This window comes from Mytilus galloprovincialis, chromosome 1 (genome assembly GCF_965363235.1).
Source record: "Mytilus galloprovincialis chromosome 1, xbMytGall1.hap1.1, whole genome shotgun sequence".
In the NCBI taxonomy this organism is placed as follows: Eukaryota; Metazoa; Mollusca; class Bivalvia; order Mytilida; family Mytilidae; genus Mytilus; species Mytilus galloprovincialis.
The window spans coordinates 107,270,930-107,297,848 of NC_134838.1; the positions used below are offsets into that span (position 1 = coordinate 107,270,930).

Here is a 26,919-nt window from a genome sequence, read left to right on the forward strand (position 1 = left end):
TTCAAAGACAAATGCTCTCAGTATTCAAGGATGCAATTAAGTTACAATAGGCCATAAATTGGTCAAAGTCACTTTTCTCTCAAAAAAACTTGATAAATCAGAATGGCCATATTGTATGGTCAACTACAAATAATGGAGTATCTTACAATGAATGACAGCTTTTATACATATGGTCTCAAGGTATCATTAAAAAGGTCAATAATGGTCAGTCTTGTGAATTGTCAAATTAAAAATTGTGATAGGGAATAATGAACAACTTAAGATGATAAACAATCATATCAAGTATAAAGCTTCAAGACAAACCCTCTCAGAAAAGCAGTGTTCACAAAGTATACCAACAGACTCACTAACAGATAGAGAAATATTGTTACCATTCAAAGCAAACTGGAGTTAAAACTGCTTCTGAAATTGTTGGACTTTAAACTTTCCAAATGAAAAACCTTAAAATCATGAAAATCCAAACAGAGATTGTCTTTTAAATCCTAATCATTGTGTAGAATATTTATAATGATAAAAAAAACCCCGCACATTTTTAAATTATGTTCTGCAGGCCTGAAATTGTTTATTGCCCAAAACCTACGTTGACATATGAAAAAATATCAAACATTAACATTGTCAATTGATTGGATGAAATTGGGCTTTCAACTAGCTTGTAGTAACTGCATGCTCTAAGGCAAGAACTTTGTGTCTTTTGTCATTTTGTAGATGTCTTTGTGTGTCTAATACAGATCTAACTATTCTAGTTCCTTTTTAAGTCATTTTTATACTTTGTTCTATTGTTATACTGTTAGATAACTATCCTAGGTTAGATGGTTTTAGTGTTTTATAAATAGGTAAAAATTACCCAGCCATTTATTATGTGCCTTTTGCAAACCAGGAGCCTGTATAGTGGTTGTTTGCCATAACAAATTTCATGTTTGGCTTTGATCAATCTGGTAAAACAGATCATTGTATTTCTCTTGTTTGGCTTTGATCAATCTGGTAAAACAGACCATTGTATTTCTCTTTTGAATGATTAGTCAGGAACTTATTGTCACATAACAGTAAATTTGAAAAGGCGTAAAAAAAAAACTATTGATATTGAAAGAGTATCCTAAGAATCAGAGAGTCAAAATTTCCCTGTGCAAAAAGATATGAATTAACAATTTCATAGCATCTTAACCCTTGTCTCTGTGTTCAAAGTTATGGTCAAAGTCCATATTTGGCAATACAAAAATACCATAAATCATATGAATAAAATAATAAAAAAGAAAATGTAAATGCCACTGGGTAATGAAAATATTTCGACAGATAGCAATCCATCAAGTGTTTAAATGAGGAATTGTAGATACAAAGTGTGGACAAACAATATTTTCTATTTTTCACATTTGTTATAAAATGCAGAGCCCAATCCAGCTGGGGCACTATGAACCCATGAAGGACCTATGTTTGTCTCAAATCTGAGTAGATGAATAACAATAAGAAGAAAACACAAATATAAAAAGATTAATAGATTTGACAATCCTGTTATTCACATGACTGTTGAAGGAATTAATTTAACAATAAGAAAGGAAAATGTACATCACAATCTCTCAATGAATAAATTTGTTCAACATATAAAGATTTAAATAGTTCTCATTGTCGTCCTTCTGATAAAAAAAAATAAGTGTAAAAAATCAAAAAAACTTGTTGTCAAAGTCAACCTTGGGAATTAGGATCGCACTGCAAAAGTCGCACAATTGAAGGATCACTTTTCGCCCCTTCAATAAATTCCGCCAGGGATAATTGTCCGTCTGCATTTTTATCCATTTGACGGAATATTTTGTCTGTTCGTTTTTCAGGTGTTGATTCGTCTTCTGGCATTTTCATCACAGTCCCAACCATCTTGTAAATTGCCTAAAAAAGATTCAGTAAAATCAATTACTCTACGAAGTACTTTAATATATAACTAAGTTATATGGTTAGCTGTACATCTATCTTAATCCAGTACCAAAACCTACATATATACAATTAACACCTCCTACACAATACAAATTGTTGACTATCTTTTGTCCATTATTTTCCATTATTGTAAATGCTTTCCTTTATAGACAGAAGACACCTAATGTCCTGTTATACAGATGTTCCCGATATATAATACTCAAATAAACCACATTCTCATATTTACCATTTAGGGAAACAATGTAAATGGATTTAGTTTAAATGGAAAATGTGCTGACCAATTAAATAAGCACCTAAAACTAAACATGAATGCAAAGTAGATTGTTTTTTATCCAAAATCTGGAGGGTCAATCTGGGAGGTCCCACATGGGGTTTCTTTTTAAGTCATTATCATATCTTGAGATGTCCTACATGGGCTTTTTTCCAGTTCATTACTGTGCCAATTATTTACAATACACAGAGTTAAATATGTTCAAAATTGACACTTTCCATTTAGTTTCTAGTACAAATCTATTTAAAGAAGAATGTTTTAGAACATGTAAACCATGTGTAAACCATGACAAAATAGTGTAGACTTCAAGTTTACATCATCCAAATTGACCTGTTTAAAAGTTAACAAGAGAAGATCTGCTCGTATTTGTCCACATAAATTTCTATTTGTTATCAAGATATTCCATTTAATCATATACCTGGGCTTAGAAGTATATATCTATTTACCTGGCATTCATAGAAATTTTGCATATCAAATGCAAATTACAGCCTGTACTGAAATCGTTTCCAATTACTATTCCAAAGATCAATACTCCAACATTTTTCTTATAATTTAATTTTGGATGTAACGCGTCTTCTGATTGGCTGACGTTATTTTGTTATGAGCCCATAGACATAATTTAGTCATATGACCGTGACGTCATCAACATTTTTTCATTGTTTTCTACGGTTTAAAATGGAATTTAGAATTAAATTATAAGAAATGACTGTAATATTTTTTCTGTCTATTCGAAATAACATAAAAAATTTGGTGCACACTGTTAAATAACCCGCTACGCGCGTTATTCAGTGTGCACCAAATTTTTGATGTTATTTCTTCATAGACAGAAAAAATATTACAGTCATTCCTTAAATGAATTTAAAAAATATTTTGAAAAAACTTAATAGGCTGAATAAAATTTGACTAGTCTAACGGTGCTGACTGTAAATCAAACAGCCTGGCTCAAATTCCACATTCTTAAGATATTTGCCAATATTGACGATTCATTATTATTCATTGGATACTAATTTTTGTGATTTTTGTCACAGGCACTTGTTTCTGTCAATATGGGGTTTACTATCCATACCTGTATGAAAAATCACTTTGTACGGGTATGGATAGTAAACCCCATATTGACAGAAACAAGTGCCTGTGATTTTTGGGGGTACATTTAGTGAACATTTTTTTTTTAATTTTCAACCAATTACAAGTTTTCTATCAGGTTATATGCAAACTTTGGCAAAACCCTGAAATCACCTGTCTACAAAAGTTTTCTGGAATCCACGAAAATTGATCCCCACAAAAACCAATTAATCAGTTTTTAGATAGGAATAAATGATTAAACTGAGCAATGAAAACTAAGAAATAAGTCTTGGACAGCAAAGCTTTTTAACAGTTCAAACAAGAAAGGGATTTATATGAAGCATTGCTATACAAATTTATGGAACAAGTAGGTTGAATTGGACATAGAATGTCAACTTATAAAGATTACCAGAAGTGCTGTGAGCAGATCTAGAGGTCAACTTGTACACCTCAAATCATTCATTAACCAAATATGCCGTTGAAATGAATTCAAGGTCAGAAACCCTTCCAAGCTAACTAGTACACCTTAAATTCATTCCATAACCAAATGTGCTTGACCTGTTGTTTATGGTAAACAGACTAAAACACAAAAACTTTCCATTTATAAATAAATCATGAAAATAAAGACAAGGTTTATACAATAATAAACAACCCTTAAAGCTTTCAGGCTAACTTGTATACCTTACAATCATTCCATAACAAATTATGCTTGACCTATTGTTTATGGTAACTGACAAACAGACTTGAACTCAAAAACACATTAAACAATGAAAATGAGGTCATGTCAGATGAAACCTGTCAGATGGACATCAGAGTACATCTTTCTATCATTCCATACACCAAATAAAGTTGACCAACTGTTAAAAGTATGTGAGATACATGTATGACTTAATAACATTCACTTAACCTTGATCACTGATCCATGAAATGGGGTTGAGGTCAGATGAACCTTCTGACATACATGAAGACCTTACAATAGATCTACAATTCATCCTTAAATTATATTAACTCATGTTTTCATATGGTTATAGTCCATAAAAGTCAGAGCAAAACAACTGGGTAGTAAACTTCTGTGGGAAGTCAATCCTGATTAAAAAAAAAAAAAGAATAAATTCTACTTTTTAACACATTTCTAAAAATAAAATAATAAGATAATCCTCCCTCACATATTTTTTGGAAAGACAGGTGTCTTTAGAAGTTAGTTTTTCCCCTCTACATATGATAACATAAACAATGGCAAATATAATGTGGTTAAGCATCAGCGTAACTTAGTAGTGTTTAACATAGACAATCTAGATTTTTCAAATATAGCAATTATTGTTTTTTACAAGCCTCCTAGAATGATATTTGGCCTCAGACATAACTATTCTCTTTAATTTTTCTCCTTTGGGATATGTTAATTGTTTATAAGTTCTTTGTTCAGAGATAGCAGGAATTGATTTTTTTGTTGATCATGCAATCTTGTCATAACTCTGATTGTTGAATCTACTTTGGCAAATATCATGTTACAAAGCCAGTTTGTCTAATTTCAATGGTTCTCAACATACATGTACACAAAATATCACATATGAACCAGAACACTAAGTTCACTTCCATGTACAATGCATATACATATATTGTCTCAATGAATAATTTACTGTAAAAACACAAAAAAGGGCCAAGGTTCTATCATGTTGGACCATATGAGTGACCACAAAACTTTAAAATGAGGCAATTTCGAGTAGAACTGATTAAAAATCAATATATACATGTAGATCTAATCAATGACAAAATCCAAGTTTTTACTATACATGTATATATATATATATATATATGTATGTTTGTAAAACAAGTATGGTCTATAAAGCTAATCAGAATTGATTTGCACTCAAAATTGATTACAGATAAACAATATCCATGTACTCAAAGTATTTCATTTTAAAGCTGTCCTTTGAAGAGCACAAATCCAAATTATATTTTTGACAATCGATTTAATTTGACAAACCTCTGGTGTAGATTATTTATCTTGCTTGAATTTCTGTTTCGAAAGTATTTGAATAGAGATTAATAGGACTGTGCAGTCCTCTTTAGTTTTCCTTTGATCTCTGGTATATCATACTGTTTGTGTTAGTTCAGATAGTTTTGCTACATCCTTTTTACTGCCTAAATTGAGACTGAATCTGTCAGGGTAAATTCATAAAAATAAAACCACCTCTGATGTCTTGGTGTAGAGATATTTTGTTTATATTCAAATTTGTTTTTCTCACTTTGTGGCCCATAAATTTAGGTATATTAATTATAACTGGCGGCATTTTTAAAAGGAATTAATTGCAAAACATCACATCAAAAATGTCACTGCAAGTCTTGTCCTTTTTCCACAAAAGATGTGTCAATAATTGCATATTTTATAATCAATGTGCTACACATGTATAAGACTCCATAGATCTGTAGTATTTTAATCAAAGGACCTAATGACATTTGCTACAATTTGTTCCAATTTTAATATCTGTTTTAATGATTTTTAGGACGATTCTAATTTCATACTTACTAAAATAACATATATTTGTTTTCCTTTTTTTTATTGAAGGATTTGAGTCTAAATGTGATCAATATTCTGACACATTCATTGTATTTGTAGAAAAACATTATACTTTAACTAAATGTTCATTATCAATAATTCACACAAAAACTGACTAAATTAGAAAATAATTTATGTGATATGCATGAATATTTAATATCTGACATTTGAATAGAAGCAAACAATGGATAATAAAGCTAATACAAATGTAGTACAACCAGTCATTAATAATACATTGCTTTTTTTCAGTGCAATTGGTTTCATCTAAAACAATACCTTAACTTAACATCAGCAATGAGCAGTCAGGCAACCCAAGGACTCATTATATTAAGTATATAATCAATTAAACTATATATACCATGTATGAATACCATTTATCTCTGGAGAAAAGATATATTTATACTTTTGGGTATTTAGATGTATTTGCTACTAATAATCCTAGATCTGTCTCTGAAAAACCTCTTGGCGCCATTCAAACAATCATTTTAATTATGAGGTCAAATAGGATTAATTGTGACGCAAAATTTAACGGTAACTTGTTTCACTTAAATACTATTTTAGGCTGTATTTCGGTCATTCAACTTTACTCAGTACTCCAAAATACAAAATTTGTGCTCAAAACACTTAATCCTGTGTTTTGATTGGTTGATTTCTTGAGTATGATAATCATTCTAGAAAGTTTTCTTAATTTCTAACCGACAAAGATAGACATATAAGAAGCTTTTATCAATTTCAATTGGTCTGTCAAAATATGAACATGTACATTTATACAAATATTATATATGAGAACATTTTCTGAATTATATAAGCCTTGGCTACTTGAAGCATTCTATAGGTCAACAGATTTTCCAAAACCGTAGTAAGTTATTATTTCATAACTCCTACAAAAGGAGCACATTCAATTCTTAAAATGAGTTTAAATCATACATTTGAATGAAGTTCACATTCAATTTAAAATGAGCTATATGCAATATCTTTGCTTGTGTATTGATGGATCAAATGGCAAGAGACAGGGGTGCCCTAAACTTAAATCAGTGAATAACACACCAAAAGTTCATTGTTCATCCCAAGTATTCTGGTTTCCCTCTGCCATGAAACTCACCTATCTGCTATTGTACAAACATGTAGAAAGTGGCAACAAACCCTTTTACAGAACTGGAAGTTTAGAAAAGTTTAACGAAAAATTAAGACAGGGAAAGTGCCATAAGACACATTCTAATTTTGTATATCATTATGTACATATGCTGCATTTTCTAAAATAATACAAATACTCTAAAAAAAAATTCTGAATTCCTTATCTCATAAAAGACACCTATATACTGTTGAAGAATATAAGTTGCCCTGCAGATGTATTTTTGATTGTTTTTGTCATTGTTTTGATGTTTTATTGACATAACCTACATTGTACATCTACTATAAATAAAAGGTTTTTATTCAATATGTTCATAGATAAAAACAATTGTTTTCACTTTCTTCAAGTTCAATTAGCAAATATCATAAGCTACCTGAACTGATCCTTCAAAGAATAATACGATTGATTCCAATGGTTATAAACTGTAACTAAGCAATATTTAAATATTATATAGCCACATTTATTAATTGTATACAGAATCCTTATTCGAACTTTACTTAAATTTGGCAAATACAAATCTATAATTTTTTTTTAAATATGTAACTCCTTCCAGTTAAATCAATATGTTTTTGTTTGCTTCTATAGACCAGAAATTTTATTTCATTTTTACTGCAATGTTTTTCTTTTATTTTCCCATTGTATCAGACAAACGGAAGAAGGATGCCATTCAAGTGTGCAAAGTTTTGAATAAATTAACTCATGCTGGACAATTCTGCTTAAAAATCCGAAGTTTTAACATTGTTTTCCAATGCGTTTCTTAGTACGTACAACCTTACCATACTTTCCCAAATCTAATATCATTCATGTCATAGTACAATTACTATTATTATGCATTGATTAATAATACATATTCATGTTTATATCATATACTATTACTAAATGTTACCAGATGGTCTATAACATATATCATAATATCACCTAGAACTGGGATTATAAAATAATAATCAATAACAGTTTATAACATGTAGGTAAACCATTATATGATGTAGATACTAAATCATTTCTGATACTCCTAGTATTTCAAATGACATTAACTTGAACGATAAATAATCATTGGGCAAAATAAGATTTCTATGATGTAGATAAACATTTATATATCATGTATATATATATGTGTTACATCTAAAAATAATGAAAACCTGGCAACAAATGTCAGATAAAAAACAACAATAAATGTTACACCTTTGTTTTTATTAAAGAAAAAAGGATTATAATGAATGAAGAAGTCATCTAAACCAATATGTAATTTACTGGTTGTATTTTCTGTCAGTGTGAATTTCTGAACCAATGTAATTTACTGTTCATGATGGTACAATGTATATATTGTGTAGTTTTCTGTCAGTGTGAATTTCTGAACCAATGTAATTTACTGTTCATGCTGGTACAATGTATATTGTGTAGTTTTCTGTCAGCGTGAATTTCTGAACCAATGTAATTTACTGTTCATGCTGGTACAATGTATATTGTGTAGTTTTCTGTCAGTGTGAATTTTTGAACCAATGTAATTTACTGGTTGTATTTTCTGTCAGTATAAATGATTAAACAAAGGCATTTTAATGGTCATGCCGGGCCAGTATATAGATATAGATATATATCATTTAAGGTCAGTGTAAATTATAGACTGATTCAGTCATGTATATGATATATGGTTTAATAAGAAGTGTGAATATTTCAAGTAATTAATGGACTCTTATGATAAGATGTATATACAATATAGATGAAGGTCCACTGATGGATATACTTACAGTTACTATTTCTAGCATTTCTTGGCGTGATATATATCCATTACCGTCTAAATCATACATGCTAAAGGCCCATTTCAACTTTTGTTCAAGTTTTCCCCGAGATGTTACACTTAAAGCACAGATAAATTCTCGGAAGTCTATTGTACCATCACCGTTTGTATCAAAAGTTCGAAACACATGTTCCGCAAATTTAGATGCATCACCATATGGAAAAAAATTGCCATAGATTTTCTTGAATTCCTCAACAGATAAATGACCATTAGGACAATCCTTGAGAAATCCTTTGTACCATTCTTGAAGTTCTTCTTCACAAAATTCTGTATTTTGTTTCAAATCTTGAAGTACTTCTGGTTTGAGCTTGCTGCTCTGTTTTCCCATTTCTATCAGCTAATTGCCTGGAAAAAGACCACACGATTATTAAATTCCTTAAAACATCACAAGAGATCTATTAGAAATGACAACTAAATTAAACAAGGTTATAATCTGATTAAACTGGCATTCACATGTTAGCTTGATATAGATTCTGAGTGTCACCACAGAAAATGCTAAACATGCAGTTTTGTGCAGCAGTAATTATTCTCGAATCACTCCCATCTCCCTTTGATATACTTTAGTAGAGTCGTGTGTTACAATGTCGTGAGGTAGGAAAACATTGATGAAGAAGCATATAATCAAATATTGATTCGGATCAGTTTATTTCCAGTTATTGCCCTGGATTTACACTAGGCTGAACAGTATTACAGAATAATTTTCAATAAACTTGCAATGATTTAATTACCAAGAAAATTAGCCTGATACTTAAAAGTAATTTTCAGGCAATTCTACGGAGATGAGACTACCATTATAGTCCTACTGATCTAACATACACTTCCTATGAGAAATACTTTAGTCAAGCAATATAATAACATAATATTATACTTCAATCAAATTTTGTATAAAGGTATCTACATTTCAAATATCAGGGAAAACCCAATAAAAGCAGCATATTATGGGAGTTTGTTACCACTTCCCATATATATAGTATGTCTGGTACAGTTTTATACTTCTTTAAAACTATTTCAGTATTTTTATGTACATGTAGTTCATACATGCAACAAACTGATCAGCTGAATTTTAACTTTAATACTCGCAAATAGATTAAATGATGACTCTGACATTTAAGTGGAACTTTAGCAAGCACTTCTTTAAACAAGCAACAGGTATCAGTACTCAGCTATATATGCAATTCAAATGGCAGCAATATAAATGATTCCTTTTTAGTTGAAAAGCACATCAAGAAAGCAACTTTATTTCATCTTAAATATGATATTGCAAAGTAAAGGAAAAAATACTATTGAGTAACAGTGTAAATTTCTGTTCATTGTTGAGGGGACAATATCAATTTTATTTGGTGCCTTGAGTTTTCTGTTTGTCTCATTGATGATTATTCATTATCTCACCATAATGCAAATGAAATAAGATATAATCAATTTACCTTGTTGTTTGAAATCTTTAAAATTTCTTGTTTTACAGATAATCAATGAATCATCAATGGTCAAACTGATCATAAAAAAATAGCCAGTCTACAGATTTGATGTTACAAATTAATCAATTATTGATGATTTGGGTGTAAGAAATGCTCTCAAGCTCCTTTTTGCCACCAATTTCGTCAGGAGAAATATTGACTTTAAAACATTGATCTTCTTGTGTCTTTTTCAATTAACATATAAATGTATGTGTATCAAATTAGCTTAAACCCCAATGGTGACTGGGGAACCAAAATATGGTCCCTTTGAGGGATCTGTAAGTGGCATGTTGCCAGTAAAGATTTCTGTCTTCATCTAACATACTTTTTTTCCTAGTGGAACTTTAAATTTTCAAGACCTTCATGGCCAAAATGGCCTCTTTTAAGGGAACTACCTATCAATTGTGTATTTGTTCTTGTATCGAAAATGCATGAAATATTTGCCACTGGATGTTCAGCAAACATCAATCAATCAAAATTGCTAAAAATTTAATTTTTATCCTTATAATTTTTTTTAAATAATATTTTGTATCTTGAAAGATCATTACAGTGAACATCCACTTAAACTATGAAGGTATTATATTAGAAGCAAGTTTAGAAACAGACAATACCAATGGAAAACTATGGATATTTACATGACAATAAACCATATTAGTGGAAAAATAAATTTTAAGTATTAAAATAAAGTAATCAGGTGATTTATATACACCTCAACTATAGAGCAAAAGTAAATAATCATTTTGAAACATAATATGTACAATAATTTTTTTTAAAAACCCAACTGGATGCTCAATTTACAGTATTCTGTGAAGTCAGTATCATTACTTACTAAGCATGCCCAAAAAGACCTCATGTACAATTACTGTACACAAAAACTTGCTTAGAGACTGAGTATCCGATAAAAAGATGTTGAAGAATTATGGCATAAGAGACAAGAGAAACTATAGATTTCATTTATCATTAGTGTCAATCGTTTAGATCACAATTTAATGCTATAATGTTCCAGGACATAGTTTTCCAATCTTATATCAGAGGTTACAAACTTAAGCTTTACAAATGCTTATTGACCTTTCCGTAGGGTAAAAGAGGGATTAAATACAATAGAAAGCTACCAGGAATCCATTGGAATCCTGCAAGCTTTGTAAGTGATCAATCAATCAGATTCAATTTTCTATACACAATAAAAAAAAGAAAATAATTCTACAATTTAAATATCCTTGTTAGAGAATAGATTTATATCAGATGTTTATATGAATAAGTCCTTGCTGTAACCAGGACTAAGATCACATGTTAAAAGTATATTGATTGTGCCTTATATAACTTTCCATCATTAGCAACATCAATTTGTCTTTAATTTCTCCATAAACTAAATTGTGTTAAAATTGTTGCAATTGTGTCTCAAAGATAAATCCTGACTTATTGTTCTATCAGAGAGCTATGTGATCATAATTGTTTACAGAGGGTCACACTTGCTGCAACAGTTAGACCCCAAGACACCATCTGCAACTGTTAGACCTAATGACATGAGCTGCAACAGTTAGACCCCAAGACACCATCTGCAACTGTTAGACCTGATGACATGAGCTGCAACAGTTAAACCTGATGACATCAGCTGCAACAGTTAGACCCCAAGATACCATCTGCAACTGTTAGACCTGATGACATGAGCTGCAACAGTTAGACCCCTGTGTTATAATATCTCTATATAAAGCTATTTAATTTTTACTATTCAAACAACTTCATGTTAGTTAGCAGTGATTATGGAGATGTTGTAGGACTGCAAATGATACAACTATTCATCAATAGACCAAAGACCAATGGACAAGAATGTCAACAACTACAGGTCATGTCTTTCACAATTAGAAATTCAAAACTGTATATATAAGGGTAGTTAACCTTACAATGTACAAATTAAGCAAAATTTAACCAAGTCAACATGGAAAACTGTATAAAACAACAGAAATAATCAAAAACATTGTGGAAAATAGATGTACAGGCAATACATGGCTGTAACACATACCACAGAGGTGGATTTATAGGGAGAGGAGGCCCTTATATGGAGATACATGATAAATGGTTACTGCATAAATTTATTACAAGTTCCACTTTAAATGTTGGGAATCACAAGAAGACCTGTAAACACTGTAATTAAGAAAAGTCTTTGTATTTGAAAAATGAAATGAGGGCATGCAGAATATGTGTAAACTTGATTTTCACTCCACAACACAACACAGCACCAAAAAAGACATCTTTTAACTTCAAGTCAAACCTTGAATTTAATGTCATGTCCATTTTGTACAGGAATTCCTGCATTTTAACACTAAGTGCATATCAATCTGCTAAAACCACACAATCCAATTCCATTAACCCAGTATAAGAGACCATAAAATTCCATTAACTTTTACTCAACCTATAAACCCCTCACCACAACATATACACCAGGCATATATTTACATACATAGTATATATAACATTTATATACTAGTGAAGCCTATTGATTTTCAAAAGACTCTACTTTATACCCCAGACTCATTAAAACCTAATCTATACTTCTTTTATAAAATTAACTTTTTTTAACTTGATTACATCTACCTCATGTTTCTATCATGATTAGCTGTATGATTATTATGAGTAAGAAGTTGCATCAAACTCAACATTTTTGTAAAAAGATTTATTTTACAGTCTTAAAACATGTCTGAATGAGGAAAACTAATTGGAGAACAGTGATTGGCCATAAACCATTGATGGTTGTTTAAGGTCACCATATATCACGCTATTTTAGGATCAGTGTGACATTACACATTTTTCAATTGTGGATATTCACACCAATATGAAACAGCTTTGTCATAACAATAAAATGAGAAACAACACTTATATGTAAAGAAGAAATGCTTTAAGAATGACAATACCCCGGTAGCCATGTAATGTTCTAGCTTGGAGAACCTATCCCTAGCTAGATTCTGGTGATAGATTACTCCGATATGTGTATTGAATGTTATGGGTCAAGTTCTAATTTACACTGAAGAAAACAGCAACCAAAGGGCACAGAAAAGCAAAAGACACCAAAGAGAACAATACATGTATATACATTCTTCAACAATTGACAAGAGTCTATTCAATGTCAAGCTCAAAATATAGAATAAAAGAATAATATTTTCAATCTTCCCAACTGATGCACATTCTTATCTGACCAAGGGCATTAACTCTATAATATTTTTTTCACTTTTTTTAATTATAATTATAAATATCCTACGAAAAAATATACTTGACATTGCTTACAATGCAATTTCCACATAATTCCAATCTAATCAAAATTAGTTCTCTGCATAACTCATGTAAAAAGATGATTGACACTTTTATCAAACTCTCTCAAAATATTTCTGATATAAACCTTTGATGTTAATTTAACAAAATTATGATATAGAGCTGAAGGCTTTAGAGCCTTTTGAATGCAATTTGCCATTGAATTTTTTCAAACAGAAATAGTAACATGGGACAAAATAGCATGAACAAATCTAAATAACAATCTTTGTCAGTTATGTTGCCATTGTAAATATAGAAATTTGAGTGATACATTGCCATTGTAAATATAGAAATTTTAGTGATACGTTGCAATTGTAAATAGTAGAAAATCTGTGAGATATGTTGCAATTGTAAATAATAGAAATTTTTGTGAATTTACTTTTGACCTGGTTAAACAATGAACACAATAGCAAAATTGATTGTTGCAGTTTCAGGAAATGTATGATTCTATCAAATTTCAAAATATGACTTTTCATTATTGTGAAACCTATCATGTTGCACTTTTTTCTGTAATACTTTTTTAAAACTCTGGAAACTTAACACTGTATTTCACTGTTTTCCCTTCGTATAAAGTTTTAAATTACTAAATTTACCAAGAATTTTCACGCAAGATAGAACCTATTTAATGAATACATAATTCTGTAAGTGAATCACACTACTATCTGTATCTCAGTCAATTCAAACACATTATAATTTTTCAGAGAAAGAATTTCACTTCCATTTTCTTAATGACCAGTGATGTTCAGCAAATTTATAATCATCAAAAGCAGGAATACAAATATCTTTGGAAGTTAAAAATGTTAGTGGGCATAAGTGAAGGCACAAAGTTCTTTTTGAAGGGAGACACAAAAGGACTAAACTAAATTTAGGATTTGTCCCCCTTATCTTAACATCACCTAAACATGTGTGTGCATCATTGACACTACAATGACAAACATGTAGGAAAAATATATAATAATACTTTGACATTCTATACTAGATTAGTTTATATATAATTCTTTATAATTTCCGTAGGAAGTCATTCTGCGAAATACATTAGGGAGCTACAAGCAGAAGTTAGAAAGGGTAAACTCAGTGCACAGTACCTATTTATATTGAATTAATCTGTGAACAATCATAGTTCCTTCATCAACAGTATACATAAGTTACAAACCATCACTACTCATACAATCATAGTTCCTTCATCAACAGTATACATAAGTTACAAACCATCACTACTGATACAATCATAGTTCCTTCATCAACAGTATACATAAGTTACAAACCATCACTACTCATACAATCATAGTTCCTTCATCAACAGTATACATAAGTTACAAACCATCACTACTGATACAATCATAGTTCCTTCATCAACAGTATACATAAGAAACAAACCATCACTACTGATACAATCATAGTTCCTTCATCAACAGTATACATAAGTTACAAACCATCACTACTGATACAATCATAGTTCCTTCATCAACAGTATACATAAGTTACAAACCATCACTACTCATACAATATTGTACACTTTTCAAATTAATTTTTTTGAGTTGAGTTTGTATTTCCCTAGGAAAGAAAACTGGCTGTACATCTGACAGACATCAATGATTCAACTATTTATGCACTTTTTTTGAAAATAAATAATATATATTAATGAAAGTTGAATAACAGGAACTCAAACAATGCACAATTAAACGAATTAAAACATTTTAAGAAATAATCAGAATCTACGTTGTTTTTGTTTGTTTTTTGGAAAGGATGGGTTAGTTTGTTTGTTTGTTATTTGATTTATTTTTAGAAGGGGATTGTTATTTGTTTTATTTTTAGAAGGGGATTGTTATTTGTTTTATTTTTAGAAGGGGATTGTTATTTGTTTTATTTTTAGAAGGGGGTTGTTATTTGATGTAGGGGATAACTATCAAATTGAGTATTGTTTCATTAAACTATTACTAGGGGTACAAATTATTTGAACTTTAAATTCCAGGACATTGGTTTCTGAATAATATGAAAGTATAATGCCTATAATCTTTTAAACTATCTGAATGCATATATATCTTTAATTAATCTATGTGAAGATTGTAAGATATATATTTTAAACAATGTATCATGAAAGTATAATGTCTATAATCTTTTAAACTATCTGAATGCATATATATATCTTTAATCAATCTATGTGAAGATTGTAAGATATATATTTTAAACAGTGTATCAAATTCAAATGAGAATTCTAAAAAAATGCCATGAATTCACTAAATGTATTTTTTAACTGATTTTACCAATATCCATCAACAAAATGTCAAAGGATTCAATGACACCATCACTAATCAGAAGATGGTATCAAGCTATATTAGAATCCACTGATCTATACAACAAAGCTGGACTGCTTGAGCAACTTCTCTCTTAACTAGTGACTATCATATCAATAAAAACACATTTTTTTCGCATTAACTGTTTTTACCCATGAAAGTATTTTCTCCCATATAAAATCAATATATATTACTTCAATCCAACTCTTATAAAATATTCAATATCATTGGAATCTAAATTGTACAATGCTGTTGCTAGGGCACACATACAGTTAGTTTAATTATTGACATTTAATTAGGCTACTTGATTAACAAAATATTTCTGTAAAGAATAATTACTCCACATAAATATCTGAGTCTTAACAAAAAAACCGAGTAAGTCTATTGGATTTCTATAAGTCAAAGTAGTTTATTTGGTAAACATAGTAAAACAGGAAGGATCTGATTGTCAATATTGTACTACAATGTTTGCTGGACAAATACTTAATCTAACCTAATCATTTTAATTGACTATTAAATCTGGCTACAGGAGGCTGAAATACTGCTACTTCCTGCTTAAGACAATCAATCTCCTATCTATATCCCAGGTTCCTTACTATCATTTCTTTAAATAAACACTAAAGGACTATGTCAGGTACAGTACCTAACATTGGTGGCCGTCAGCTGTTTACTGCTCTTTGGTCAGGTTGTTGTCTCTTTGACACATTCCTCAATTTCAAGTTAGAGAACAGAATGATAAGCTGAATTTTTTAATTTGTAAAGGAACATAACTCTAGAATGGTTAAGGTGATGCAACTAAAATTTAAACTTGATCTGAGTTTTGGGGTAATAAGCATTGTGTTTAAGTTTCGTAACATCTGGTTTGAAGCAAACTTAAGTAAAAGAACTGAAACATTAAAATTTCAAAGTGTAAAGGGGCATAACTCTTGAAAGGTAAAAGTGGTGCCACCCAAATTAATTTTTGATCTGTGTTTTTTGGTAATAAGTAGTGTATAAGATTCATAATATTTGGTTAAGACAAAGATAAAGGTAGAGAATCGAAACCAATTTTGGGATGTACATACAGACTGATGGACAGAGACACATACAGGTGGACAAAAAGGGTAATTAATTAGATTATTTTTTAGTTGATATATAAACTTAATAAAGGACATTTACTTTTATTAGTTGTTGATTTGAAATAAATATATGTGACCATCAAAATGACATTAGAAATATTGATACCTATATATTTGTTAAGTATCTCTGTAAAGACCAATACGAAATCATCAAACTTAAAAACTAGTCTGTTTTACTGAAACCTTTATTTTTTGTTAAACTTCCAATGATTGTATATGATATTCATGATGCATAGTTGAGTAATTCTGAAAACCTGTGTTTTATTTTACATTTAAAGTCCCATAACTCTAGAAGTATTCCAAAACTCTTGCAAATCAAAAGGGAGTTTTCTTTATTAATTTTAACATTGTCAAAAAATTTCATGTGATCTTCCTAAAAACTTGATTTATTGCTAGACATGTGACAAATTGCCTAGTTTTTGTACATGAATGACCCATTTCTTCATTAAGACTTGTCTGAAAATCTGTAAATCATTTGAATTAAAAGGTTACTAGCCTTTACAAAACTGACCAACCTGTAAAAATATGGATCGCTTACTTTAATTGAGATATAGAAAGACATGCATGATGATGAATACCAGTCTACATTTGTAAAATCATACATCCATCTTTAATTGGTGGATTGAGTGTATATATATAAACCTAATATATATATGATTTTTAGCAGTTCCTTTGGCATATATATATATATAAACACTTTGAAGTGCCATTTTCTGAAAATTTGTTTGTTAGATGCTTTTGCAAAGCTCATGAACAACATCAAGTTATTATTCATGTATAACCAATCAAAATGTGTTTTGCAAAGTTCAGAAACAAAAAATAAAAGATATAAAACAACCTATTTTTAATTACATTGTGAACTTCAAAAAATGGAAAACTATTTTGAAAATTGAAAACATGTAATTCATCAATATTGATCGGAAATTTATGCAATCTTATTGTAGCATCAAAATTCTGTAATAGAAGAATGTGCTGTCCCAAGCATTGAGCATCATTGATTAAGGGAGAATTCATTAATAGAAAGGAAAGGATATGGGGTATTTATCATTGATTAAGGGAGAATTCATTAATAGAAAAGAAAGGATATGGGGTATTCATCCATGACACAAAATCAGTACATGTACAACAAAATCCACAAAAAGCAAATAACAGCACCACAATTAAGTCACAAGATTGCAAACCTGCCAATCAAACTGGTGAGATTTGGAGAAGCATTGACAGTATGTGGTAATTATGTTGCATGCTCATGAGAGATAAATGCAGTACATGTAGCAATTGTGGTTTACCTCATGCTTCCCAAAATGTTAAATAAATAATTCCTAACCTGCGTTTTCAATATCCTTTATTCTTGTAGTTTGAAAACAACAAATCTATATCCTCAGGGAACATGGAAATAATTTACATGAATTTTATCTAGTTTGTTTTAAAAATCAATGGTAATCATAGATTGTATTACAAATACCCAATTTAAATTCAGTTGGGCTTACAGCATATGATTTAGCAAACTTTCCATTATTTTTTTTCAACATTACAACACAATGATTATCAATAGACATGATAGATGGTTATTTTAATACAACTGTGTTTCTAGGTTAATATATTCCATTCAGGTTAAAAACTATAAATAATTAACATGATTAACATTATACACCAGTCCCGTTAAAATTAACCTCAACTTGTTAACTCTTACTACGTTGGTTAACCAAGAGTCCATGTTATATTTATTGTTATTACTTCAAATGTATGTTTTCACAAAAAGAGGTATACCGTGACCTACAGCTGGTTATATCTACGTCGTTTGGACTCTGGTGAATAGTTGTCTTGTTGGTAATCATACACATCTCCTTATATTTATAGTTACTTATCTACATATTTGTTTCATGAAATGGTCAAACTTAATACTTTATGAAACCTAGTGGAAAATTTAAAGAAATTATATAAAGAAATACTAGGGGAAAAAAACATTAATTATATGTAAAATAAAAATCTCTCATTGCCTTTAAAAACATTTTGGATATATAATATAACAAATTCTAAACATGTTTTATAAATTTTGCCACGTGCACTCAAAGGGCATCTAGCATGTCTAGTGCAAAATGAATTGGTTTGTAACAACAGTGAAAAAAACACATCTTATCTTCTTGATAAAAAAAGTTTTAGAAATGAAAGTCCTTTAAACTCATTGGTCACTTTTGAATAAATGATAAAAAACACAAAAATCTATCAAAGCTGCAATTTTGTGCTATCTTCAGCATTTCAAAGTGTTAAGAACAATTTAAACATATTCAAAATAAAGATAGGAGTTATAAAAACTTAAAGAAAACATACATGTATGAAGTAAGATGCTGTGAATCTAAATATAGACTGAAAGCCCTTTTGATAAAAGCCATTGTGTAAAACAAATTCATTAGATATTGGTCTTACCTATTTCGTAAAATTAAATGTGCATACTAAAACAGAACATTATAAAATCTACATTGTTCGACTGTTTAATTTATACAGTATTTGGCTAATGACGTAGACATTTTTGTATTCTTCACAATTATCAGTCAAAATGCGTTCTACAAGGATCAACAGTCCTTCACCTTTCATTTGATGCCTAAATTACCAAAATACATTTTACATAGTTGTTTACACCTATGCGTAGGAAACTATTCCGTTTTAAATATGTACAGCTTTCCATTATGTTGAAGTTACATCTTAACAAGTTTATCTTAATAATTTTTACCAAAATTTCCTCTCAAGTCTGTGCAAGGGGCTGTCTTAAAATTGGAATAATAAGAGTTATCTTGCTCTTTGTTGAAGGCCTCACTGTGACTTTAAAGGACACCAATAACAGTGCTGTTCCTTTGCTTTTTGTGTTTTTACTGTGCATAAATTGATTTTGTGTTATGGATGATTACCCCATATCCTTTGTAACTTGTTTTTCTATCAAACTTGCATTTTCATATATGTACTGGCTTTCATTTCTAGCTCACTGTGATGGTCCTATGGAATAACACGGAATCACTTGATCTGACATGGTTACTTACTAAATAATATTGTTAGAGAAAATATTTCAACATCACAAAGCTAAAATACAGGATTATCAGAGCTGAGTAGATATAGATGTATTAAGGAAATATGATTCATGTGAATAACACTCAGAAAATTTGCAGTGAACTATAAAAATCTATTTTGCCATACATATATTTATACAACATATCTTTACAGCCTGGACAATTTTACTTATTTCAGAATAGTACCATAAACTCTAAAATTAACAAAATATTTTACTATTAAATACTTATTGCTTACATTTATTATTGTGATATAAACATTTCACACTTGAATGCAATTTTAATTTTGGTGATATTCTAAAAAAAATCCTGTTTAATTCATATATAAAATTTCAAATGCATGTTAAAACTATTGTGATTATAACCCAGGACAGTGAGTGGCTGTCGCATTTTTCTCAATAATAAAAATATCGCAATAATTTGTGAATTTAAATAGTAAGAAGATTTATTTTAAAGTCATTGATATTAAATAGGACAAGACCACTAATTACAATTAAAACATTTAACTTTATCAGAACTATATTGCACCATCTTGTAAAACATGCACACAAGGCCCTAGTACAATACATTGTTTCTTTTGTTTGTTGATATCCATTTTCCTGTATGTATACAATTTTTGTAATCAGAATAATTGGTCACTGGATCATTAAAACAGCAAGTCTACATATGCATGAATTCAGTAATCAATAAATGTAAAAGAATTAATGTCAACTTCCAGATTTTATAACCCTAGTCAGACAAAGTATCATTCATCTTATCAAGATACCAAATAATTTCTCATGCAAATTTTTATTTCAGTCGTAAGTTATCTACATGCACCTTATAAAAATAGAACACACATTTTCACTGGCTTCTTTTTTTTTAGATTTCCAAAAGGTCATTAAATAGGCTATACTTATTGTTTGTCACTGATTAATGCACAATAGCAAATATGTAAGGCATGTTCAGGACAAGAGTATTGCAGACAAGGCATAAAAATTTCAAAGAACAAAATACAATGCCAAGTTTGAATTTTGAAGTCAACATTATAAAGTTCAAGGGCTCATTAACAAAAACATTGTAAGCATTACTGGCTAAAAATATCAGAATCCATCCCAACCCATGTTAGGTTTACCAACAGAAGTAGCTATGGAAATCATCAAGACTAAAAATCCAAAGAAGGATTTTAATTAAATTTGTTTCACATACATGACATAATGACGACTTAACATGAGTCTTACTTCCTGTCTTGGAATGGATTAGGAATAAACCAGAATGCAGCGCATGACAAATTAATGTCACATGAGACTGACTTTAAACCATAGATTTAAATGTTTACGATAGAAAACACAACTATACTCTTCTGCCATGATGATTGTTAGAAAGTTTATTGTATGCTTCTGTACAGATTATCATACACGATTCTAATCATTTTTGAATGTTAAAAGGACACAAGAATAACATTTAGGCTCTGAAGGACAAAACACAGATTTTTGACATTTATAGCTTTAGTAGTCTTCTTGTATTTACTTTCAATTTAAAGATACAACTTAAGCCTAGATTAAATTAGGTTATAAATCTAGTGTCACTACTGAATGAGAAAAGATCAGGAGCATGTATATTAGACCATTGTTATTTTCAATACCATGAATATATAGTATGTGTTTACATTATATCAGTTAGAAAATACAGACTTTTATATTGGAACATGAATATTGAATTTCCATAAGTGTTTATGCCTTACATGCCTTATATGAAGACTTTCAATTGTAAAAATGTATATATGGGGGAAAGTATCAACTTTTCCCTAATAAAAGAATATATACATGTATGGGGGAAATAATGAATATGTGCCATATCAGAGAACTGAATTAAAATAAATTTTGTAAGCTAATACGAATGTATGCATAATATAAAAGAATTTTCAAAAGTTATAAATTCACATGTATGGGTAAAATGATGAGTGTTTGCCTTATATGAGAACTCTCCATTATATTGTATGTTTTTTGTAATCAGACATGAAATAATGAATTTATATAGGCTTATATATCTATGCTTAAATATTAGAGAATTCTCAAATGTATAACTGTACATGTATGAGGAAAATATAATGAACTTATGCCAAAGAAGAGAATTCTCAAATGTATAAATATACATATATTTTAGGTAATTCCATTGTACAGTACTATGGATTGATAAAATCATGAAAGTAAAAGGAATCTAATAACATGAATATACGTTCATGATAAAATCAACCAATTTGTATGTAAATATCTACCTTAAAAACAACTGCTGGTAAAAAAAAAGGCCCAACAGTATTTTTCTATGACAAAAGAAATAAAAAGTTTCTTCTTTCTAAATTCAGGTGACATTTATATATATATGCAGATGGATTGATGTAAAATCAAGCGAAGCCCATTAATTTGTCATTGTGCATGTTTTAGTGACAGTTTATATGTACAATAAGAAGAATTACACACAATTATATAACACCTAGTTATCTTTACTTACACAGTGCAATACAATATAGGTAAAATATTAGGCCAGGTACATATTCAAATATTTCATGTAATTGATAAATATGTACATTTTCATGCAAGTGTATTCATGAATGCTTGATAATTATCATAAATTCTATCTGGTTACTTGCAAAGATATGTGTATTTAAACTTCCTTTGAAACACGCTGTGATTGTAAAAGAACAAAATAAAATATATGTACTATATAGTTTGTTTATACCTACAATTCAACATTTTCTATATCCAAATAAATCCTTACTTATTGTGTATAATAAATGCCAAACAACATTACCATACTCTATAAGTTTTCTTTCAGGTTTAAAGATTGTTCAAATATTAGCCAGTCTTAGTGTGAATAACCTTCTGATCTAGGATCAAATCTTATACAGCTAATTTTCTATTTAAAGGGCGGTCACTGCCAGAAATTAATCTTGAATTTTAACTCTGATCATAAGTGTGCTTTAAATCTTGTTTAATGCATAATATTTTTAGCTTGCTTAAAATAGCAGTTTCTATTCCAATATTTTCTTGCTCTAATGCCAAGATAGATACAGGTTTCTAGTTGTTTTAGATTCATCCATAGTGTTTAATTAAAACCTGCTGGAGAAGGCATTCATAACACAATCTGTTTATTTGTTTGTTTTTCTGGAGGTTTATCAAATGAAATATTCATGGTGGTTTGTTTTACTGAGGGACAGACATCAAAAGATCCATGTAGAATAAAAAAAACTTAAATCAAATAGTTTGGGGGTGGGGGGTTAAAATTCTGCAAGTTTTGTATATCTAAAATTGATTTTTACATATATCCCTGTTGGTAAATCAATTTTCCCCAAATTAAGTTAAGAGGGGGGTAAAAGGGGGGTCAGTGAAAAACTATGAGAATTTAGTTTTTTATCCTACATTGAACTTTTGATGTCTTCCCTAAGTAAGAAGCCTAAATGATATAAACCACATACAGTGTGCTTTCTACCAAAATCATGTATAAAGGTTTTTATGGCAGGGGAGGAGGGTTATATCAATAGTAATTTTTCATAAAAGAAAAATTTAGATTTTTATATCTTTCTTCATCATGTTCAAGTGAAATACAATGCACATTGAACTACTGTAAACCATATTATACTTTATGTGGCATTTAGCCATTTTTAGCCCACTTTGTCCTTATTTTCAAATTTACTTGATCAGGAAGGATCAAACTTAACATATTAATTCAACCCAATTTTTCTACTTGCAAAAGACATGAAAATAGATTGTGTAAATCCCCTTCAAAATACAGTGACTGTCGATAAATAATCTGCTTAAAAGATTGTAAAGCTTGCCATGAAGATGAAATTTAGAAGCAGAAAAGACAGAAATGAACACAAAAAATATAATATAATAGGTAACTAATTTGAGTGACACCGTTCACTTATACTGAAATTAAGTGTGTAGGAGACTGACCACAATCTAAATCTGAATTCCTACAATAATACTACAATGACTGCCCTATGTACAGAGGTATACTACAATAACTTTATGTACAGAGGTATAAGTATAAGGGACTCATCTGGCAGAAAAATATTGAGTCCACAGTAAAAAAATTGCAAATTAAGTACTTTGAACAATTTTTTTCATTCAAATCATGATTTTCCTACAGAGTGGTCAGTAGTTATCTATGGACTCTCTGACTGCCACAAGATTATCCAATTGTGCTGACAGTGGTGATAAACACAAATAATAATTAATCTTAATCAGAGTCAATGACTGTTTACCTGCAGTCAGGTAACTAATTAATCTTAATTGGGAGTCAATGACTGTTTACCTGTAGTCAGGTAACTAATTAATCTTAATCGGGAGTCAATGACTGTTTACCTGTAGTCAGGTAACTAATTAATCTTAATCGGGAGTCAATGACTGTTTACCTGTAGTCAGGTAACTAATTAATCTTAATCGGGAGTCAATGACTGTATACCTGTAGTCAGGTAACTAATTAATCTTAATCGGGAGTCAATGACTGTTTACCTGCAGTCAGATAACTAATTTGAGTGAAACCGTTCACTTATACTGAAATTAAGTGTGTAGGAGACTGACCACAATCTGAATCTGAATTCCTACAATAATACTACAATGACTGCCCTATGTACAGAGGTATACTACAATAACTTTATGTACAGAGGTATAAGTATAAGGACTCATCTGGCAGAATAATATTGAGTCCACGGTAAAAAAATTGCAAGATGATTGTTAACAGCATCATACATTTTGTAGTTACATGTACATGTACATGTACCAGTAAAGACTGGTACTGGTAAGCTAATGCAAAACTGCATTGTTTCATAAACTTATCATTCTATGATTTAAACATGTTTAAATTACGTTAATTGGTAAAATATGAAACTTGCACTCCATTTTAATAACAAAATGTAGTCTTAGGTCAAATTTTAATATTCTTCAATGACAAGCAATGAATATATAGAAACACTAAAGCTTTCAGAATTGAATTTTAATCCATGATTGCTATATACATTGTACATGAATGATACATAAATACAGTGGAGTCCCCCCTGTCAGCGCATCCTGTAATATCGCGCATTAGCTGATTTTGTCATATCAACACAGTAACACAAATAAAATCGATCTTGTAATTGTTTAAGCCTTCCGAAGGGATAAAAAAGAATAAAATTGATAAGTTCAAGAGTAAATTAATTACTGCAATCCCATGATTTACCATATTTGGCCAATTTCCATTAAAAAAAATTACATCAAATAAAAGTTGTTATTTATGTCAAATTCATATCATATTGAAATAATTTTTGCTCTGCATCATTGGCAGTATGGTTGGTTCAAACTCAATTATATTTCATAGTACAAATTCTTTCCTTAATTATTCAAAATAAGCTATTTTTATAAGGCATGCGCGAAATCACTGGACATTGGAGGAACTCTCAAAACAGGGCTTTCCCTAATTTTGGACACATTACACAAAATCCAGAGGATAAAACCATATTTATAAACAGAAAATTTTATGAAATAAAAGTATGATATGGATGTGTTCACACAATAGTATCAGATTATTGGTTTTATCAGTTGAATGAAGTGAAGTCATAAGTCTGCACAGATATACCAGACTTCACAGTATTATTTCTTTTCTTGTTTATTTCTTCAGTTTTGTTGTATTGATACATATTTAGTAATACATGTACATTTGTACTAGTCAAAATATGAATACATAAAGGATGTCATAAAAAGCATAAAGTAAAAGCATATTGAATATTTTATGTACATGTATGTACAACACACAAATGATAAAACTAGTGACAGAAAACTAATGGATGCCAAACTTTGACCTATATAGAGAAATTAAAAGCCTGAAAGACAAGCTCAACAGACCTGATAAACAATTTCACCCTTGTCAGATTTGCTCTAAATGCTTTGGTTTTTGAGATATAAGGGCCAGGTGAGCCAAAAATATGATCATGAATTTCATCACATATATAGTTTAAGTGACAATTCCTCTTCAACAGGAAGTTTTGATTTGAATGTTACTTATCCAATGCGGAAAAGTGCAAAAAGATAATGTGTGATTTAATTCAAATTCCAGAGCACGTTGAATGATCCCCCCCCCCCCCCACAAAAAAATAAAAATAAATCATAAATGGATTTACACATCACTCTGTAATTGTGAGAGTTTCAGTGTACACAACATGCAACGTATGGGTAAGGAATGGCAAATAGTAAAAATAGGGATGTTGAGATTTCTGGTGACCTGGATGCATAAGTCATTAAGCGGAGAGTACCATTTGACATTCTATGGGATGCACTTAAATATGTTAATTTGTTTATTTACATGTGATATAGTGAGTTGCCACATTGAACACTTGTCTCCCAACAATATGTTTTGAAAATATTGGCATTAATTGTGGGTTATTTGCTCATTGACATATAGCTTACCCATCCTTTCAAATCCCTAGCTATGTTTGTCAGTCAATAATTTAAACTTTAAAACAGGGTATGGACTTGACACATGTGGTTTATCAATATAATTAATTTCAGGTGTAAATTTAATTAACTTCTTCCTCTTCAAAGGTAATCAGGATCGACTACAATATTATTATCAACTAAATAGTGACGTCTTCTATGTTCATGCGATTATCTTTTCTTTGCACTTAAATCAATATTTTTAGGTTTTCGCTTTCAATGGAGGTAATCCGTTTACCGTGGAGATGAAACATGTGAAATGTGTCGCAAATATTTTGCAAGATGTCAACCTCATCACACATAAATTATGTCGAATGTTATCAGATACACAAGATGTTTGACCTTTTACTTACCCGTAAATAAATCATATATTTAGATATTGAGGCCTAGTCTCCTTCATAAAGTAAAATTAACCCGGAAAACTGGAATGTTTACACAAATTCTCTGAGTTGATTTCTTTCCAATACACTAAACGAAAGAAATGTTGACGCATCTGACCAAT

At 30.0% G+C, this 26,919-nt stretch overlaps 1 protein-coding gene across 1 annotated transcript; it reads right to left on the bottom strand.

Moving 5' to 3' along the window:
* Positions 1–1,477: 1,477 nt before the first annotated feature.
* LOC143049651 (neurocalcin homolog) lies at positions 1,478–26,919 on the bottom strand. The gene is made up of 3 exons (XM_076223258.1): positions 26,771–26,919; positions 8,688–9,082; positions 1,478–1,875 (listed from the first exon to the last, which is right to left on the bottom strand). The coding sequence occupies exons 2-3, from the start codon at positions 9,063–9,065 to the stop codon at positions 1,678–1,680; spliced, it is 576 nt and encodes a 191-aa protein (XP_076079373.1). The 5' UTR covers positions 9,066–9,082; positions 26,771–26,919; the 3' UTR covers positions 1,478–1,677.

Bases quoted from the DNA above. Each gene is read 5' to 3' on its own strand.
- LOC143049651 (XM_076223258.1), bottom strand. From the start codon at position 9,065: ATGGGAAAACAGAGCAGCAAGCTCAAACCAGAAGTACTTCAAGATTTG. The intron at 1,876-8,687 runs GTAAGTATATCC...AATCTTTTTTAG, and splicing joins AAATGCTAGAAATAGTAACT to GCAATTTACAAGATGGTTGG.